The sequence below is a fragment of the Cannabis sativa genome, unplaced genomic scaffold (assembly GCF_029168945.1).
Source record: "Cannabis sativa cultivar Pink pepper isolate KNU-18-1 unplaced genomic scaffold, ASM2916894v1 Contig3, whole genome shotgun sequence".
Classification (NCBI taxonomy): domain Eukaryota; kingdom Viridiplantae; phylum Streptophyta; class Magnoliopsida; order Rosales; family Cannabaceae; genus Cannabis; species Cannabis sativa.
This window is the reverse complement of record NW_026870039.1, coordinates 5,923,172-5,946,057: the sequence shown is the minus strand read 5'-3', so window position 1 is coordinate 5,946,057 and position 22,886 is coordinate 5,923,172. Positions and strand designations below refer to the sequence as shown.

The following is a 22,886-nucleotide window of genomic DNA, read 5'->3' as shown; positions in this document are numbered from 1 at the left end:
CGTTTTATGATAGTTTATATATTATGCAGGAATTTAATTTGACGGGGACTAAGAAATAGTAGTTATACATAGTAAGTTTTGTGCAAATAGTTGCATGTTAGTTTTATAATGAAATACCATATGCAAGTAGCAAAACTATAATAAAACTACAAAATAACTGTATACAAACTAAAATACAGGAAAAATTCTTTGAACATCAACATCCATGATAAATCTCATTGTTACCCATTGATGATATAAAAATGGACAGGAAACTACTAGATAAAAAACATATTAAAAAAATACATACAGAAGGTGTTTACACTATTAAAAAACTATGAAAAAACTATTACAAAATGAGAAATCAATAAACACAAAACCCATAAAACTTGAATATGAAAAAATTTCAAAAATGGGAAAAAACCAAAAAGAAACCAAAAATAAACCTGCGATCGAAGAGGAGCACCATCCTAATCATTTTTTTGAGCAGGAGCATGAGAAATTTTTTCATGGGCAGCAACCTTTGATTTCTTTTTAGGAGGAGCTCGCTCACGTTTCGACAATTGAGGAGCAAAATCGGAGTCATCGTCTTGAACAACAGGACGTTTGCCAGATTTCAATCCCATTTTAGAACTATGGAGCAAAAGAGTTCAGCTATGGAGGTTTTATTTTAAAAAAAAAAAGCTGAAAAGAAATTGAAAATAATAAAAGAGAGAGAGAGAGAGAGAGAGAGAGAGAGAGAGAGAGAGAGAGAGAGAGAGAGAGAGAGAGAGAGGGAAATGATGTAAGGTATGATTGATATAAGTCGTTAATGGAGGTTACAAGATATTTAAAAAAAAAACTGAAAAGAAATAAAAAATTAAAGGAAAAAAAAAAAGAGAAGGAAGTGATTGATGGTTGATTGAAGAGGGATGGAGGAGATGCACGTGTCATATGCATGGGGGGTGTGCATGTGGTATATAAGTAATAAAATAAAGAGAAAAGGTAAAAATGTTGAGGTAACCGTGTGTAAGTATTTATGTAATAAAAATTCCGTTTTGTATTTTTGGTATAAAAATTTCTAATTTAATACCATACAAGAAAATAGAAATATATTGTACAATAAAATTTATATACTAACAATCCACAACAACTTATAAAAAATTATTAAAAAATTGACATAACTTTTAAATAAAAAATATTTTAACAAAACTAATATATGTATACCATAATCTTTAAAAACTATTAATTTTTTTATATGCCAAAAGATAATATAAATAAATAAAAAAATTAGTATAAAAGAGTCATTTCTCTACAAGTTTTGAAATGAAGACAATTAAAATTTAGGATAAGATGAATGTGGTTACATTTCAAAAGGAGTAGTACATTCATCTTATATATGACAATTTATTTTCACACAACATTAGTAATGTGGGACTAACTCTAATACATAGTCTTATGAGTTGGAGGTAATTGCATAATTTTTCCATTTTAAATTGGGAAATTTATACAAAATATCTAAAATCTCATTTTTTTAAGATTTTATGAACTCTTTTTTTTGAAAAAAAATCACGAATTGATGCTTTTATAGAGAGAAAATAATATTATTTTCTTACTACTACATGTCATCTGTCCAAGCAAGATAATTATAAATATATATAAATTTTGGCGTTTAAATAACGTATTTTTAAAGCAAATTAAAAACAACAATTTGTAAATCATGTGCCAAGTGGGAAAGGTCAACCTTCCCTTTTTCTTGGTGGAATTATCGGCCCACATGGAGGACAAGGAGGCCGTGGGCTTTCTACTGAGTCCAAAAGAAGGCGCCAACTTGAAGGGGTTGGTGGGCCTGAATATGTTGACATGGATGCGGAGGATAGTGCTGATATGGATGTTAATGGACTCTCAAAAAACGAGTTCGAGGTGGGTTCTGGTTTGCAGGCCCACCGGGCATTCTGAGTACATTAAGTTGGAATTGTCGTGGGATGGGCAACCCACGAGCGACACAATTCCTATATGATACCGTGGCCCATTGGAAACCGGATTATATCTTTTTATGTGAAACTTTGTGTCGTAAGGATGTGTTGGAGCGAGTTCGAGCTAAGTTGAAGTTTGAAGGTATGTTTGCGGTTGATGCATGTGGTAGGAGTGGGGGAGTTGTTTTACTATGGAGGAATAAGGAAGAAGTTAAAGTGTTGAACTATGCCACAAATTTTGTTGATGTGGAGGTTCGGCCTAGTGATGTTGGGGAGTGGCGTCTTAAGGGGTTCTATGGGGAGTCTAAGAGAAGCTTGCGTGGGGCTTCTTGGGAGCAACTTTGGACGTTGGCTCATGGAAACACTCTTCCTGTTGGAAATTATTTTACCAGGATCTTAGATCTACTCACAAGTATGTTTATTAACATCCTAAATATGAACTTTCTAAAACGATATATTAAACACATATAAAGTTTAAGAAACCTTACATTGGGTGCAGCGGAATATAATGACTCCTTCCGTTCAGATATCTAGCCCTTGATTCCTTTCTGTAGCAGAGCATTATCAATATCTGAACCTGGATCTCTTTCTCTGAATCTTTGATGTTGAAACTCCTTTTTGCTGATGATCTTTCTTCACGATCTTCCTCACTATGATTGAGGTATCACTTGATGTGTGTGGGCACTACTCATACACTAAGGATTTCGAAATTCTAAGGAAGAAGAGAGAGAGTGATCAGCTAAAGATAGGGAGAGAGAAGGCTCAGTTTTTCTGATTCAGAAAGTGTCAGAAGAAAAGTGTTATTTTTCTGAAGCCTTCACTATCTATTTATAGCATTCCACTAGGGTTAGGTTTGAATTATATGGCATTAAAATAATGAAAAAATCAATTTAAAACAGCTACAAAGGTGGCCGGCCAAGCATTAGTGGATTGGGCCTTGGGCTTTGCAATTTTGCAATTTTAACACCTTTTGTATCTGATTTTCTCAAAAATGCCAATTTCCTAATTCAACCATTTAAATGCCAATTCTAACTATTTAATAACTATAAATAATTATTAAATAATATTGTCATTTATCATATTTATTAATTGAACCATAAAAAGTATCATAATTAATAAATATGCCCCTATAAACTCTTTCTTTACAATTTCGCCCTTACTTAGTGAAAATTTCACAAATAGACATAGTCTAACTTGTGAATTATAATTGATTAATCAAAACCAATTACATGAGTCTTACAAGCAATATTATCTCAACTAGTGGGGGGACCATGGGTCTATATAACCGAGCTTCCAATAAGTAGATCAAGAATTTAGCACTAAAATTCACTAACTTATTAATTCTTCGTTGAATCCACGCATAGAACTTAGAATTGCACTCTCAGTATATAGAATGCTCTATATGTTCCACCATATAGACACATCATTAGTTATCCATTGTTATAATCCTAATGTGATCAATGATCCTCTATATGAATGATCTACACTGTAAAGGGATTAAATTACCGTTACACCCTACAATGTATTTTATTCCTTAAAACACTTGACCCCGTATAAATGATATTTAAACTTATGTGAAATGAGTACTCCACCATTTATGTTTGTTTGGTCAAGCTCGAAGGAGATCATCCTTTGCTTACTATTCGCCAGATAGAAGCTATAGATTCCATGTTTATGCTAGCGCTCCCACTCAATTGCACTACCGTGTTCCCAAAATGTACGTATCACCCTGACCTAAAAGTAGGCTTAACTAACAAATCAAAGAACACGAATAGCCTTTCAAGATTGAGCCTAATCATATCAGGATTAAGATCATTTGATCTAGGATCAACTAGGCGATATTGACTTGAATAGATATTACGGTAAGTTTAATAAATCTAAGTCAAAGTTCAATATCGGTCCCTTCCGATGCATACTCCATGCATCCAACCTGACCTTTACTTTAACCAATGTTCTGGAAAGAACATAGTATTTCTCCAAATACAAGTAAACTCTTGTTGTAGATTATCATATCAGTAAAACCGTGTGTCTGATAAATCTAGGAAACTTTATTCACATAGTCATGTTTACTTTCCAATGTGTTGACGGCACAATAAACAGGATCAAGTATGTGAAAATGGTTTCAGATGAATTTATACATTATGTACATATAATCATGAAATAAATCATGTGAACCATGCAACATTAAATGTTATTTCTGATCTATATTAATAAGTAAATCTGATTATATTGAAATGAGTTTTATTTAGGGCATAAAACCCAACAAACTCCCACTTGCACTAATATAAAACAAAAAGTGCATTTCAAATAATCTCAACACCTTGATATACATACAAATCAAGTGTAGTAGTAGTAAACTTCTCGTAATAGGATCTGAAAGGTTGAATTAACCACAACCTTTTCTCCACCATTACTCTTCCTTTAATCACAAAATCATTGATAATGTGAAATTCCTCTCTATATGTCTACTCTCTTGGGATACTGGATTCTATACCTTTGGCAACTACTTTTGGTTAATCAGGAAATTAACACTAGTAGTTTAAGGCAATTTGGAATGGTGCCAAAGATGTATAGAACTTTCCTTAGACTGAATAAGTACCTTTCCTGCAACTTTAACATTCAGTCTCTCTCTGGTAGACCTAGAGACTTCAGATAGGTTTTTACACTTCTCCAAAATCACTATTCCACCCCCAGAGTAATCACCATCTTATCAGAAATATTTACTAGCACATAGGCAAATTTTGAAATCTGATATGGTGTAGTCTAAGAGTTTTAAACACACCCTTATAGACTAACATATAGTTCCTCTTCTTTATCTTAGGATTTACTTGATTGTCTTCCAATGTTCTTCTCCTGGATTAATCTGATACCTACTCATTACTCCCACTCAACAGCAGGTGTCTGGTCTAAGGCATACAAAAGCATATCTAAGACCTCTCACTGTTGATATAAGAAATTCTTTCATGGCTTTATCTTTTCTGGAATAGTTGAGACTTTTCCTTAGATAAATAAAATCTATGTCTAAGAAGTTGTGAAGCTTCTATAGATTGCCATTAGAAAGAAAATGCTTCAGCATCTTACTAAAGTAAGTTGCTTGCATTAGAGTAAGTAATTACCAGGTATACCACAAGCCATAGGTTTAGATAAACTCAAACCTATAATACTAGGAACAGGAAGTTTTGTTAAGTCCATTGAATGGACTTATAAACAAAAATTTCCTTTTATGTCCTTGTAATAGAAAACTTTAGGTTACTCCATGTGAATGGATTAAACCATAGTTCTATTGGCTTTCTTCTTAGTTTCTTATCTTGACAATCCATTACTTGTTTAAACTCACAATGGACTTTAATCACTAGTGTCTCCCAAGTCATAAGAAGGTGAGTTCCTAGAAACTCTCCCACTACGACGAGGTACCGTGAATTATGTCGAAGAAAACTAAATGATATTAACCTCTTTGGTTGTGACAAGACAACAGAGGCAGTGGGATCATCATATATTATATAAGATGATAGAACACTTTTGGAATCAAGAATTAAATATCTCCTTTATTTGCTACTTGTTTTCAGACTTAGTCATTTTCTTAGAAAAGTAGTATTTGTTTGAACAAACACTTTCTTATCTATTGACAATGGGATGGTCCACCCCTAATCACTTAGAATAGCTAACAAACCATGGTTAACAGTTCTAGCTTTTCTTAAGATTTTGATTAGGTCATCCATGAATCTAGTAATGATTTACATTAAGTATACAACCATTACATCATTCTGAAATTGTATTACCATAGAAGGATTTAGGCAACGACTAGTAACTAATCATCAACATGCAACTCAAAATTTCTGGGGAGGTAAGTTTGGATATAATTCAAAAATCAATTTAATGATCTTTGAACTGCATATCAACTAACTATTTCTCCACCACTATCAGTTCGCAAGATCTTTAACCACTTACCTTAATGGTTTTAACCATTGCTAGAAATTTAAGAAATTTTTCAAACATTTCAAATTTCTTTGCATAAGGTATAATCTAGAGTGATCGTTTTAAGAATACAACGAAAAACTCATATCCACCCCTGAATGAACATCCATCTGCGAATGAGATGAACTACTTTCAGTGGATATAGGCATATTAACTCTTTGCAGAGATTGATCTTGTCAAATCCACTATGAACAAGATACAAATGCCATAGATTAAGAAAAATGTGGTAGTGTCTATGATGACATAGGTTTAGTTACATCAAAGAGTTCTTAGAATACTGCAAGTGGATCCTGGTCACAGAATACCTAACTCATATTCCATACAGTTTTAATCCAATAATAGAAGATGGATATTAAACACTTGAGAAAGTGTAACTGTATTGTATTCTGGAATTAGAAATATAAGAAAATTTCTGTTTGGATTCTAAAATTAAAGTCAAAGACTTAAATTCAACCAAATATAATGAGTAATTCTTTCTTGGACCACCACTACTAATACAAACTCTAAGTCAGATTTGCCCATACAAGTAGGAGATTTCTAAGATTGAGGATTTATATCAATTGGGAATAGAATTTCGGGATTATAATCATATGCGTCATTTAATTTCTTAAGAGAAAATATAATGACATGAAATGATTTATAGACCATTCATCCAATGATATATTATTGAGCTAATTCGAAATGAATAAGCTAAGAGAAATTAGGATAATTTCGTTTATAAATAAGAATCCAACGATGCTTCGATTAGCGAAAGACAAAGTAATCTTATTTATGTAATCTTCTTGTTTCATATTGTAAAAATACTAGTCTAAGGTGTTATCAATTGATGAACAGCTAGATGTTGCATATACAATATTTATCTTTCGAGATCTAACACTATTATGTATGTCTAATGGTGAAAATCCATTAGGGATTTATCTCATTAGAAAAACAAACATGTTAGACCAATAATGAAGATTCGAAATTAAACTACAACTTAATAACAGAAAATAACATGGTTCAATATAAATTCATACACAATTCAGAAATTATAAGCATATAGCAAGGAGGAATGACAAGTGAAAATACTAAAACTTACAATCCTAAATAATTTCCAAGGTTTTTCAACAAACTGATACAGTGTCCCGTTTAGGCGAGAGTCAAAGCATCATCCATTGAATAGAGTTGTCAGCTCATCTAAAATGATAACCATTCTAGCAACCTTTTATTCGATCAAGATTGGAATTCAACGTTGTCCCGTTTAGGCGAGAGTCAAGGCAATTCTATCTTATGAGCTTCCACCATTGTTTCATAATTTGCAAGTCAAGTATGGTCGCCACCATTAGGGTGATCTATACCATACAAAACACTTACAAACTACTTATCATGCGAGGTTAAACGGTGCGAAATTGCTAATGAACGTTCCTCCATTAGGGAGGATTACTCACTAAAACAAACGCGGTGTAAAACCCACAATGGAGATCGAATGTCTTAATAATAATCAAGCTCATTATTTAAAGTGAGTTGTATTTTCTTTGATTCTCTTTATTTATTCTATTTATTTTAAATATATATTAATTTAATTAAAATTTCCAATTTAGAATGAAAAATTCCAAATATAAATTTTAATTTAATATTTATAAATTTTACTTAGATGGATATGAAAATAACATGAATTATTTCCATCTTAGTAATAATTTCCAATAAATATTTAGAAAAATTTTCAATTTAAGTTGTTACAAAATTAATTTAAATTAATTTACAACTCAAATTTAATTTTCTATAAATATATATTGCATTTCGAAAAATTAAAGTATATAAGAATACAATTTTCGAAAAATGCATATTAAAATAAAAAATAAATCCTGGAAAAATTATTCTAATTTAATGTTGGCCCAAAATTAATTAATAAAATTAATTTACAACAAAAAATATAATTTTCCTATTTAATTAAATATATAGGAAAAATTTCAAATATTTAAGTATGATGATGAAAATCAACTTAAATATTAATTTTCTATTTAATTAAATACAGTAGAAAAATACTTCAAGAAAAAATATCATCTATCTAGATTTTCCTTTGACTAATTAATTCAATTTCTAATAATATACTTTAATTCAATTTATTTTAAATTAATCAATAAATGAAAAAATCATTGATTTAAGTTGATCCAAGAATTAATTAAAATAATTAATTTACAACTTAATCTATTTTTCAAGATAAAATTCAAAATTCTAGCATTTAAGAAATGCAATTTCGAAAATTGATTAATAAAATAAAGAAAAAATATATTTTGAAAATTATTTAAATTTAGTTGAAAAATTAAATTTCAACTAAAAATAATTTTCTATTTAATTAAATGTCATGAAAAAGAAATATTTAAGTATGATGATAAAAATCAACTTAGATATTTAATTTTCAAATTAATTAAATGTATTAAATTCAAGAAATAAATAATTAAGTGTAGAGAAGGCTTAATTATTAATTTCTAGTTTAATACTAGGAAAAATATACTTAAAATAAATTGTACCAAAATTAATTAAATAATTAATTTCACAATTTATAATATTTTCCTATTTAATATTTGAAATAATAAGTAGTCTAGAAATAACTATCTAGAAAATATCTTATTTGACTAAGTATCTTTTCCACAAAATTTGAAAAAATATCTAATTTAAGTTGTATTAGAAAAAATCTAGAACTTAAATATTTTTCAAATTTAAATTTAATTAAATATCAAAAATTAAGTTGTAACCACTTAATTTGAAAATATTCCATTTTAAGTTAATATTCGAAAAGATATTAACTTAAAAAATATCTAAAGAATCTTAATAACCAATGCCTAAAATTCCTCAACTTAATTTTGAAATTTGAAATTCAAAAGATATTCAGATTTAAGTTGGTTAGTTGTAGATAACTAAATATCAACTTAAATAAGAATATTTAATGAAAAATTTAAATTAAGTTCCAGAAAGAATCTAGATGGTTATAATTCTATATTTAATTAAATACAAGAAAATACACATAGTTTAGCTTAGAATAAAAAATTCTTTAAACTATGTTTTTCTTAAATTAATTTCAAAATATATGAAATTAATTATGTTGCTAATCAATTTTAATTAGGTTAAACTAGTGTAATTAACCTAGTACAGTCATTCAAATCAGGCAAATGGGCCTTCACAATTGGGGTAGTTTGTGTGAGGGGGTGCTGGGTTCAGTATGTCGTACCCACTTCTATGGCTCCGAACTCTCACACAAGGCCCAAAAGAGAGGAATTTAACCTTAATAAGAACAACTGTTATTAATTGAATAAGCCCAATAACTAAATGGGCCTAAATAAATTCTATCAAGAACTATGATAATTTATTTTAGCAACAACAACCTATATGTATCTATAATCAAATTAAACACATAGGCTCACACAGGCACACTTTGGATGGGTCCTATCATGTTGCTAGGTCATACACAGATGAAAGAAGATTGTAAATTATACCTGTTACAAATTATTATCTTGACCAAGGGAGCCATCAGATCATTAGATCTGGCAAAAAGTAACCATGGCTATTTGCAATCAAGTAATAATAGGTTTTGAAAACTTACACATAAGCTAAAACACATACTCCTGCAACAAGGTTAGCTGGATAGTTGGATGTAGGATTTATTTAATTTTAAATTAAATAATTAATTAAATAAATAAAATATTTATTTTTCGAAAATTTAAAAAAAATAAAATAAATTCGAAAATTTTAAAAAAAATTAAATTTAAAATTAAACCTACAATTTTTGAAAAATTAGGTTTCAACTAACCTAAATTTCATTTCAAAAAAAAATTGCTAACTACTTTTAAATTTTAAATGTTATTTTATAAATAAAAATTAAATAAAAATTAGAAAAGATAAATGAAATATCTTTTCAGATTTTAAATTTAATTTAAATAAATAAAATAACAAAATTTAAAAGTTAGCAAAATATCTTACATCTATTTAAAATTACATGATTATAAATATCTTATTTTAAATTTAAATAATGGTCAAATATCTAAAAAGATTTAATTTTTTAAAAAAAAAAATCTTAAAAGATAAGATATAATTAAAAATATCTTAAAAGTTTTTATAAATATCTTATAAAATCTGACCTTAAATTTAAAAAAAAAAAATAAGATATAATCAAATTTAAAAATAAGATAGATTTTTAAGCAAGAAGATAGATACTAATTCTATTCAAATTCAAATTACACTAATATCTTGAATTTAAATTTAAAAAATATTAAATTAATTCAAAATGATAATTAGAATTGAATTAGGAATAGTAATAGTATAAATACAAAACTATACAAAAAAATTGGAAGTTAATTCCATGAAAAAGCATGAAAAATTGAAGAAAAACAAAAAAATTCGAAACTGTACGGACAGATTTGCGATCGCAGGAAAATATCAGCACAGCCCCGATTTTTTCAAATCTTCAAAAAATCATAACTAATTCAAATAAAATCCAAATTGAGTTCTGTAAAAGGCTAACTTGCTTAATTTTTTCCATACTATCCAATAAAAATAATTCCAGAGATAAAATCGCAATTATTTTTCACGAAAATTTTACAAACATCAATCAATCATCAAATAACACTCAATACAACATGATACCATCCAAAGAACATACAAACAATCGTTTTAAAGTCCAAATTTCTTGCAAGTAAATCAATTACCATGGCTCTGAGGCCAGTTGTTGGAAATTATTTTACCAGGATCTTAGATCTACTCACAAGTATGTTTATTAACATCCTAAATATGAACTTTCTAAAACGATAAATTAAACACATATAAAGTTTAAGAAACCTTACATTGGGTGCAGCGGAATATAATGACTCCTTCCGTTCAGATATCTAGCCCTTGATTCCTTTCTGTAGCAGAGCATTATCAATATCTGAACCTGGATCTCTTTCTCTGAATCTTTGATGCTGAAACTCCTTTTTGCTGATGATCTTTCTTCACGATCTTCCTCACTATGATTGAGGTATCACTTGATGTGTGTGGGGACTACTCATACACTAAGGATTTCGAAATTCTAAGGAAGAAGAGAGAGAGTGGTCAGCTAAAGATAGGGAGAGAGAAGGCTCAGTTTTTCTGATTCAGAAAGTGTCAGAAGAAAAGTGTTATTTTTCTGAAGCCTTCACTATCTATTTATAGCATTCCACTAGGGTTAGGTTTGAATTATATGGCATTAAAATAATGAAAAAATCAATTTAAAACAGCTACAAAGGTGGCCGGCCAAGCATTAGTGGATTGGGCCTTGGGCTTTGCAATTTTGCAATTTTAACACCTTTTGTATCTGATTTTCTCAAAAATGCCAATTTCCTAATTCAACCATTTAAATGCCAATTCTAACTATTTAATAACTATAAATAATTATTAAATAATATTTTCATTTATCATATTTATTAATTGAACCATACAAAGTATCATAATTAATAAATATGCCCCTATAAACTCTTTCTTTACAATTTCGCCCTTACTTAGTGAAAATTTCACAAATAGACATAGTCTAACTTGTGAATTATAATTGATTAATCAAAACCAATTACATGAGTCTTACAAGCAATATTATCTCAACTAGTGGGGGGACCATGGGTCTATATAACCGAGCTTCCAATAAGTAGATCAAGAATTTAGCACTAAAATTCACTAACTTATTAATTCTTCGTTGAATCCACGCATAGAACTTAGAATTGCACTCTCAGTATATAGAATGCTCTATATGTTCCACCATATAGACATATCATTAGTTATCTATTGTTATAATCCTAATGTGATCAATGATCCTCTATATGAATGATCTACACTGTAAAGGGATTAAATTACCGTTACACCCTATAATATATTTTATTCCTTAAAACACTTGACCCCGTATAAATGATATTTAAACTTATGTGAAATGAGTACTCCACCATTTATGTTCGTTTGGTCAAGCTCGAAGGAGATCATCCTTTGCTTACTATTCGCCAGATAGAAGCTATAGATTCCATGTTTATGCTAGCGCTCCCACTCAATTGCACTACCGTGTTCCCAAAATGTACGTATCACCCTGACCTAAAAGTAGGCTTAACTAACAAATCAAAGAACACGAATAGCCTTTCAAGATTGAGCCTAATCATATCAGGATTAAGATCATTTGATCTAGGATCAACTAGGCGATATTGACTTGAATAGATATTACGGTAAGTTTAATAAATCTAAGTCAAAGTTCAATATCGGTCCCTTCCGATGCATACTCCATGCATCCAACCTGACCTTTACTTTAACCAATGTTCTGGAAAGAACATAGTATTTCTCCAAATACAAGTAAACTCTTGTTGTAGATTATCATATCAGTAAAACCGTGTGTCTGATAAATCTAGGAAACTTTATTCACATAGTCATGTTTACTTTCCAATGTGTTGACGGCACAATAAACAGGATCAAGTATGTGAAAATGGTTTCAGATGAATTTATACATTATGTACATATAATCATGAAATAAATCATGTGAACCATGCAACATTAAATGTTATTTCTGATCTATATTAATAAGTAAATCTGATTATATTGAAATGAGTTTTATTTAGGGCATAAAACCCAACACTTCCTTGGTGTGTAATTGGTGACATGAACAATGTTTTATCTCAAGAGGACAAAAAAGGGGGACATCCCTATCCAAACTGGTTAGTTGATGGCTTCCAGGACACTATTCAGGAGTGTGGGTTAATTATTTAGACATTGTGGGGCATCAGTTCACTTGGGAGAAAAGTCGTGGCACCGATAACTGGATAGAGGTTCGTTTAGATCGTGCTTTGGTGACAGAAAGGTGGCTCCAACTGTTCCCAGGGGCTAAACTTATTAATCTTGAGGTATCTTCTTCTGATCATTGTCCCATTTTCCTTGATATGGTTTGGCGTAATATAGTTTCTGGGAGTCGCAAATTTCATTTTGAAAACTGTTGCCTTCGGGAACCTCTTTGTTATCAGGTAGTAAAGGAGTGTTGGGAGGAGTATAATTTAGCGGGTATCCAAGAGAAGATACAAAGGTGTGGGGAATCTCTTTCGGTTTGGGGCAAAGATTACTCGGGTAATTTTGCTTCTCGTATAAATATTGGAAGAAGGAGGTGAGGCGGTGGAAACAAGGTAGAGATCCTGATGCAATTTCTAAATATAAGGAAGCTGAGACAGAACTTTTTGAAGTTCTCACTCAGAAGGAGGTGTTTTGGCGTCAACGATCGAAACAATTGTGGCTTCAGGAGGGGGATAAGAATAACAAATTTTTTCATGCAACAGCTTCTTCTCGGTGTCGTATGAATGCTATTGATAAACTCCAATGCGAAGATGGAAGTTGGGTTGACTGGGAATCGGGTCTATTAGATGTCATGTGTTCTTACTTCCAGAAGAATCTGTTTACTAGTTCCAACTGTACTATGGATGATGTTCTTGATGGGATTTCTGCTACTGTGACTTCAACTCCGAATGACTCTCTCTTGCAACCCTTGACTGATGAGGAAGTGAAAGAGGCTCTATTTCAGATGCACCTAGATAAATCCCCTGGGCCCGATGGCATGACTCCGGGTTCTTATCAAAAGTGTTGGGCAATTGTGGGTAATGATGTCATCAAACAGGTCCGCTCTTTTTTCTTATTTGGTCAGTTGCCTACTGGACTTAATCATACTAATTTAGTGTTGATTCCTAAGAAGAAAAAAGCCACTACTATGGGTGACATGCGCCTGATTGCTCTTTGTAATGTCCTCTACAAGGTGTGCTCCAAGGTTCTAGCTAATCGGTTGAAGCATGTTCTTCCTGCAGTCATTTCAGAGAATCAGAGTGCTTTCATTCCTGGGCGTCTTATAACTGATAATATTATGATTTCGTTTGAGGTGATGCATTATCTCAAGCGGAAAAGAGTTGGAAAGGAAGGTTATATGGCTCTTAAGCTTGATATGAGTAAAGCGTATGACCGTGTTAAGTGGTTTTTTCTTAAGAATATAATGCTAAAAATGGGCTTTGATGCGCGTGTGGTTGATCTTATTTTGCATTGTGTCTCAACGGTTACATACACTATTACTCATGGGGGTCGTGAGATGGGGCCGATTGTTCCTGGAAAGGGTATTAGACAAGGTGATCCGCTCTCTCCTTATTTATTTCTTTTGTGTGCTGAAGGATTTTCTTCTCTTATAAAAAGATTTGAAGCTCGGGGAGCCCTTCATGGTTGTCGTGTGTGTAATGGTGCCCCCATAATTTCTCATATGTTGTTTGCGGATGATTGCTATATCTATTGTAAGGCTATTGAAAGGGAGGCTCGTAGTGTTCTTCTTCTGCTTCAACTATTTGAACAAGCCTCAGGTCAGTGTGTTAATTACTCAAAATCTACTATCTTCTTTAGCCTCAATACAACTTCGGCCTCTAGACAAGAAATGTGTAATCTTCTTCGAATGAATGAAGCTCTTGAAAACAGTTTGTACCTTGGCCTTCCTTGTGTCATGGGCCGTAATAAGAATGCTATTCTTGGCTTCTTGAAGGATAAGATGCAGAAGAGAATTCAGAGTTGGGAAGATCGCTTGCTCTCAAAAGTGGGAAAAGAGGTATTGATCAAAACAGTTGCTCAATCTCTTCCTACCTATGCTATGTCTGTTTTCTTGTTGCCGGTGGAAACTTGTAATAAGTTAGAAGGTATGATGAGCAAATATTGGTGGAGTTTAGGATCCAATCAGAACCGTGGGGTAAGTTGGGTGAGTTGGAGGAAGTTGTGCCGCCATAAGCATCATGGGGGGCTTGGCTTTCGACATCTAAGGGATTTCAACTTAGCCATGTTGGGAAAACAAGCTTGGAGGTTAGTTACAAATGATCATTCTCTTGTTAGTCGGGTTTATAAGGCCCGATATTATCCTCAGGGTTCTTTTTTGAGCGCTTCTCTTGGGCTGAATCCTAGCTTCATATGGAAGAGTATTTTTGAAACGCAAGCTTTGATTAAGGAGGGAGCTCGTCCAGTGGTTGGTCCAGGTACGAACATTAGTGTTCAATTTGATATGTGGCTCGCGGATGATTCTCAACCGTGGGTTACTTCTATTGCTAATGGTGTGGAGACGTGGACGGATAATAATCTCACGGTGGTAGGAGAACGGGCTTGGGATCTAGAGGTGGTTTCGGATATATTCAATGACCGAGATAAAGAGATTATCCTTCGAACCAACATTGATCAGGAGACTCCCATTGACACTTGGTATTGGCATAAGGATCTTCATGGTTTTTATACTGTGAGGGAGGCACATCGATTGATGCACCATTCAGAGATCACTAATACTAGTGAGTTTGAGATTAAGATATGGAAAATTGCATGGAAGCTTCATGCCCCCCCCCCCCCCAAAGTGCACCAACTCATGTGGCGTGCTTTATCTAGTTGTTTGGCTACTAAGGTTCAACTTACTACCAAACATATTCCTCTAGACCAAGTTTGTCCTATGTGTAACCAGGGGCCTGAGACCATTTTCCATTTGTTGGTGCAATGTTCTTTTGCAAGGTCTTGTTGGCATCTTTCAGTTATAAATTGGAGTCATACGCCTATGGAGTCTTTTTGGGATTGGTTTAGCCACATTCTGCTACAACACTCATCCACGGCCCAAGAAGAGTTGCTCATGGTTCTTTGGGCGATTTGGTTTGCCCGAAATGAGGTGGTTTGGCGGGACAAATCAATGTCAGCGGCGGAGGTTATTCTATTGGCAAGAGTAGTCCTTAATCAATGGAGAAATGCTCAACAAAGGAGAATGGGGTCTTTACTTGTTCCTACGGGCTCAAGAATGGACTTAGAGCATTGGGTGAAACCGGTTATGGGAAAGATTAAGGTTAATGTCGATGGTGCAATCTTTGCACGTGATGGTCGATTTGGAGCGGCAGGGGTGGCCCGGGATTATCAGGGTCGATTCATTGAAGGCTTCACAGTTTTACGAGTGGGGTGTGTGGATTCGGCTATGGCCGAACTGGTAGGGGTTAAGGAGGCTTTGAGTTGGATAAAGAGGAAACAATAGGGACCGGTTGTGGTTGAAACCGATTCTTTGGTTGTTGTCCAGGCAGTCCAAAGCACGGTGGATATTCCTTCTCTTTTTGGCCTTCAGGTGGCGGCTTGTCGTTCTCTTATGGCCGATTTGTCGTTAGTCACAATTAATTTTGTTAAACATTCTGTAAACAAAGCTGCACATTGTCTTGCTCGTAGCTCTTGTTTGTATCCAGATCGTATATTTAACAAGGATAATGTTCCCGCTGATTTTCTTTCTATTATAATGGTTGAATCTTCTTATTAATAAAGTTACCATTTTTTCTAAAAAAAACAATTTGTAAGAAAAAGAAATTGGAAAAAAGTGAAAATAAAGAGTATTCCATAAAAACGTAATTTTTTTTTTATTGCTTTTGAGTATTTCTGGAATAATCCCTTTTAAATGTAGATATGAAGAGTACTCCAAACTTGTTTTCTTATCATTTTGGATTGTTAAATTATGTGTTTTGATGGTTACATGTTACCATCCTACATGGAACCCACTTCTCCTTTTATATAATTATGTATATACATATATAAATGTACATTTGTATGTATATTACTCAACTTGGAATATCCCATACCCATTAACTAAGAGGGGAAAAGAAAAAAACTTATGGTAGCAGAATTGTTAATGATGAGTCGTAGTCACCTCTACCAAACAAATAAAAAGAAAAATAGGATATATAGTTGGTGTTTTTAGGTTGTTTGGATATAACCTAATATCCAAAGGTTGTGTGCTGTTTCAACAATGAACAACTTAGCATAAGTTTCAAAAGGAAACATACATACCAATGCCATAAACAGTGACAAACCAAAACGTACGATCACAATCAGGAAGGAGGTAATTAGGACCAGTGGGCTGCCAATAGTGCTTTCATTCATGTATAAATGAAACAAAAAAAATCTTAATTTACGTTAAAAGTAATTAACTATATGTTATACAAAATATTACATGTTAGTTACCAAATGCAGTATATTTATAATTAATGGCTTATACCGTCAGATCAAATTAAATTATATAACCTAATATGATATATACAGTTCAACACACTACAACTTAATAACTGTGTACCAAACATATTATTAAAATAGATAAATAAATAAACAAATAAGATTTTCCCTTATATTATGCCGTAAAAAAAGGCTCAATAAACTATAACATTATTAGAATATAATATTAATTAAAAAAACTTCAAAAATATTAAAATTAATTAATTGCATGTTCATACATAAGTACAACTATCACAGGAATATATAAATATCGATCTATATACACTAATTTTAAATCATTAATTGTTAATAATTATTTTTCTTTTAATCCAAATCAAAATAGAAGGTATATATATAAAGATTCAGTAAATAAATCTAATTATGATTTAAAAAAGACCAATTTGCAACAAAACTCTTTCATAGTTTCATGTTTTACTTTTTATACACTATAGCCTTCTTATATTTGTTTGGGTAGGAAAATTTTTTTAGGTTTACTTTTCTTTTCTTTGTGTCAATTAGATATTACTAACACTATGTTTGGTAGGAAGGGGAGATGGGTGGATGGAGAGGGGTGGAGGGAGAGTGATGGAAGGAGAGACTAAGAGCATGTTTGGTATTGTTTTTTATTTTTTGTTTTCAAAAAATTGTTTTTAGAAATGAGAACAAAAAATAGTTTTTGAAATTTTTAAAAACAAGTCGTGTTTAGTTAGTGTTTTTTAAAAACAATATTGACTAAAAGTGAATTGGTTTTTAAAACAGAAAACAACATTTTGTTGTTTTCAAAATTCTTGTTTTTTGTAACTTTGTTTTCTGAAAACTGTTTTCAAAAAATAAGGCCAACAAGCCAAATTGTTTTCAAAAAATAATTTTCTGTTTTTAAAAATAAAAAACAGTTTTTTAATTATGATGCCAAACATGCACTAAATCACTTGTTTAATAAGAGGGAGAGAAGGAGGGAGTGGAGAGATAGAGGGAGACATTCTCCCTCCAAACCTTCAAAATTTAATTCCTCCAAATTTGGAAGGATTGTAGAAAAAGACAAAATACATTTTGCAAAATACAATAATTACCATTAAAAAAATAATAAAATTTTATTTTCAAAAGGACAATTTTGTAATTTTACTAATCAATTTTTTCTCTATCCTTCCTACCTCACACCTAATACCAAACAATACAAAAGAGAGTAACAATCCTCTCCATCCCTCTTACTCCCCACCCTCTCTAACCTCTTCATCCATCCTACTCTCCTTCCCTCCCACCAAACATAGCCTAAGTGTATATTTAACAGTAATATTTAACTAGCGTCTCAAATTTGTAAAGAAAAATAAATTTAAGAAGATTTTGCCAAAAAAATAAATAAATTATTAAATGTATAAAATTTAAAACATAAATAAATTTTGCCGCAAATTACTCATTAAAAAATTATAAGTCCCTGAACATCTAAGTCTTTAATTCCCCCTATACTCCACCCATAAGTGAGCATGACATTATTCCAATATAGTAAAAACTAATTAAAAAAGAAAAAAAAATCTCCTTTTACGATGACTCCTGAATAATATGACATGTTTAATTATGGGTTAATTAGTAATTTTTTCCCCGGACTTTGACATATACTAAATCATGCTCTTTGAATTTTTTTGGCCGTTAAAAATTCCCCCTGAACTATTGAGATTGTTAGATTTAAGGACTTTTGTCTAATTTCATTCAATTTTACTGTTTTAGTGATTGTTTATGTACTAAATCATGCTCCCCAGACTTTGATATCTACCAAATCATGCCCCTCAAACTTTGATATGTACTAAATCCTGCCCCCTAAACTTTCATACATATTAGAATTTTTTTACTAAAATTAAAACTATAGGAAGATTATACATATTGAGGTGGTTGGACCTGAAGTGCTCGGATCATTGAGACAGTTGGGCTTTTATTTTAATACCTGTTAGATGACATTATTATATGTAACATTTTGAAAATGGTTGAAAAACAAAATGGTGACCCTAGAATTGTATAATTGTATGTTTATTTATTGTAAATTTATTTTTATTACAAAAAATTTAATTAATCATATTTTCAATAAATCATTTGATTAGAAAATGAGTGGATAATATTTAAAAGAAATTATTGTAGTGTGCTTAAACCAGTAGGTCGTCAGGAATATTTTCCATTATTATCCATAAATAGCTAAGAAAGAAAAGCAAACTTACACAAGGATTTAAAGATAGAAAAACAACAATGGACATAGAAATACCCCCTCACTAGAAATCACCCCATAATCATTCTTAAAAGATATTTTAGAAATTCGAGAGAGAAAGTGAGGCTCATAAAAAATTTGTTTAATGTAACAATGAAAAAATAACATTGCATGTTTATATAAGAAAAATAAATAAAATAAAATAAAAGGGGAAGGAGATGTATACCATAAGAATGTTATATGTAAGGAAGCCAGAATGATTCGGGGAAGATAGATTTTAGCGAGTGCCAAAATTAAAAAAAATATATATGCACCTAGTCTTTCAAAAAGGAAGAGGGATTTCAATATATATGTATGCACACCACTGATAATAGGGGTAGGTTCCCCAAGGTGTCGCCATAAATTAAAGGGCTATTTTTAGAAATACGAGAAAAATTATTAAGGTTATGATAAATATGACATAAAAATTAAATGACATTAATTATGGCATTATCTAACCAATCAAACTAAAAATATGGGATTTTTTTCTAAAAAAACCATATAAAACATTAAAAAGAAATCTGAATTTAAAATTTATAAAAAATAAAAACTTAATTAAATTACCATAAAAAAATATTAAAATTCTCTTCATATTTATTTTTTTAACATATTTATTTTTTAAAAAAAAAAAAATAAAATAAAACTATAATGATTGCCGAAGTTGTCACTCGTGTCGGAAAAGTCACCGGAGTTTCCTGCCGGCACCGAAAAAGTCGTCGGAGTAGCCGTCAGTACCGAAAAAGTCGCCGGAATTGCTGCCGGCACCGAAAAAGTCGTCAGAATTAGCATTGTCGCTGGAAAAATCACCAAGAAACTGGTTTCTTGATGTTAGAAACAGGTTTCTTGGTAATTTTTCCAGTAATTTTACCGGTGACAATGCCAAGTCCGACGACTATTCTGGAGTTTGATGTCGGTGCCGAAAAAGTTGCTGGAGTAGTTCCTGGTGTTGGAAAAATTGCCGGAGTAAAAAAAGTCGTCAAAATTGGCATTATCGCCAGCAAAATCATTAGAAAAATTACTAAGAAAGTAGTTTTTTCATCAAGAAACTGGTTTCTTCACCAAGAAAGTAGTTTCTTCATCAAGGAACTAATTTTGTTGCACAACAATAATAAAGATTATGAAAACAAAACAAAAATGATATACACTAAAAATAATTGAAACCAGTTTCATCAATCAACCGAAAGAGAAAAAAAATACAAAAAAAAATTACCAAAAAACTAGTTTCTTCATCAAGAAATTGGTTTCTTGATGAAGAAAAAAAAACCAGTTTCTTGGTGATTTTTCTGATAATTTTTCCGGCGACAATGCCAATTCTGACGAATTTTCCAAAGTTCACTGTCGGTATTGAAAAAGTCACTGGAGTAGCTGCCGGTGTATTAGTCGTCAGAGTTGCTACCAACGCCAGAAAATTCGTCAGAATTGCCATTGTCGTCTGAAAAATTACTAAAAAACTGGTTTTTTCATCAAGAAACCAGAAACCAGTTTCTGATAATTTTTCAGAAGTTTACTTTCGGTGCCGGAAAAGTCGTCGGAGTAGCTGCTAGCATCAGAAAATTCGTCAGAATTGGCATTGTCAACAGAAAAATCACCAAAAAATCGGTTTCTTAGACTTCAAGAAACCGGTTTCTTGGTGATTTTTCAGTGATTTTTCAGGCGACAATGCCAATTCCAACGAATTTTCCGGTACCGACAGCAACTCCGACGACTTTTCCGGCACCAACCGCTACTCCTGCGACTTTTCCGGCACCGGCAGCAAACTCCGGTGACTTTTCCGGCATCAATGACAAATAAAACTTCCTAAACAAATAAAAACATAAAATATGAGATTTAGAAACCTAATTACATATATATGGCATATCAAATACCATAAAAAAACCTAAAAACAAAAAAATACCATATAAATTGGTCAAACTTAAATGTGCCATATTTATCATAAGAACTTTTAAAATCTCATACTAAGTGTAATTTCCTCTAAATTAAAACATATCTTATGGCCAAATCATTCACTACGAACCACCATTTTGAATATTTAGAATCAAATGATGATAAGATAAGTACTGACACCAGTCAGAAACCAATAATTATTCTCTCTTCCCTTAAACTCATTCGTCAATAAGTAGTAATCAGTTTCATATATGTAAAGCATAAAAAGAAACTAGGAGAGTAATGTTTAGGAAGAAAAATCAATGAATCAATAAAAAGTCCACATGGGAGACATAAGAAAGGCCCATGAAATATAAGCCCATTAAGAGAGTTGGTAAAATAAGAAGTGTTGAAGTAACTGCTAGCAAAATAAAGGAGGAACGATATTACCGAATGAAAAAATTCTGAGTTAAGTCGCGGACTAAATTGCTTTCTTTAAGACATTCGCGGCACTGTCCAGGAGTGTGCAAGCAGTCGGAATTTGCAGGTCGTCCCTAGGATAAAACAGCCCAATCGTCACACTGTATCGGAACCCCACTGCACTGTAGAGCACCGTCGAATACACCCAGGAAAATTTGATATCGCAGATGGAATTTTTAATTTTATGAAAACTGTATTTTTCTAATACGAAAGAGATGTTTTCTTCCCATCAGTTCAATCGCATTATATAGGCGAATGGATTGAATAATCGTAACGGGAAGAATAAAGTTTTCTGAATCGTCGGGTGAGTTGGTTTGACCGTGTCCCGTTAACTGATATGACTAAGTAATCAGTTTAATTAAACACTTTTCTTAATTAAATTAATAAATAATAAAAAATAATTATTTTATTAAATAATTTTTTTGTAAAAAATAATATAGTGTCACACCACACCAACCAACCCAATCCGGCCTGGCTCGGATCGGACGGACGGACGGCGCGCGCGCGTATGTAGTGGGTCAAGTGTGTGTGTCCACACCCATTTGCACAAAACTGGGTCCTATAAGAAGAAACAACAAGCTTGAGAAAAGAGGTTGGGCTCAATTCGGAGTTGGACTGAGAATGTGATTCATGTATGTTAACCTGAAGTAGGACCCACTAAAGGCATAAGAGGTAAGTTCACACCGGTGGGTGGCTGAGCCGAGCCGAGTATGAACGAGTTGAAATAAGATAAAGTCATTCTTGACCGAATTAGGGCGAGCATACCCAATCCAAGAGAAGAAGCAATTACTAGATTCGAGTCGAAATGAGTCCCACTTAAGATAGAACAAAATAAAAATCTGACTCAGAAGACTGAGACAGTTGATTTCCCGGGGAGATGGTGAGGAAGGCTTAGCCTCAAACTATCAAGACGGGATTTATTATGGACTCACTAGGGCGCATCTCGTCTCAATCCAAGGAGAAAATAAGTAATCTAAATATATAGTAGATAAGAATTGTAATCTAAAGTTGACCGACCAAATAGAGTAAAAACAGTAGAATATTAAAAACCAACAAATCATATAAATCAGTAAATACTTAAAAATATGAATAAAAGTTAAAATAAATGACTTAACAAAACTAATCATGAAAAACTTCCAACTAAGAATAACACGTACCAAACAGAGTACTAAATAAGTGACAGTGTAACCATGCATGCGAGGGGACGTACTACAAAAAGGAAGCAAAGGTTCATGTAGAGGCATCGAAAATGGGAAGGAAGAAAATGATGTATATTATGAACTCTAAAAGAAAGAACATAGGAAAAAAAAAAAAAAAAAAAAACTTTAACCGTATTAATTTAATTTTAAAATAGAAAAACCAATTTTACCCAAAACAATTAATACAAC

The 22,886-nt window shown here is 32.0% G+C and overlaps 1 protein-coding gene across 1 annotated transcript; it reads left to right on the top strand.

Moving 5' to 3' along the window:
• The first annotated feature begins 969 nt into the window (after positions 1–969).
• On the top strand, positions 970–16,200 carry LOC115717505 (uncharacterized). The gene is made up of 6 exons (XM_061107748.1): positions 970–977; positions 1,689–1,881; positions 2,037–2,306; positions 12,653–12,886; positions 13,018–15,882; positions 15,970–16,200. The coding sequence occupies exons 1-6, from the start codon at positions 970–972 to the stop codon at positions 16,198–16,200; spliced, it is 3,801 nt and encodes a 1,266-aa protein (XP_060963731.1).
• The last annotated feature ends 6,686 nt before the right edge of the window (positions 16,201–22,886 follow it).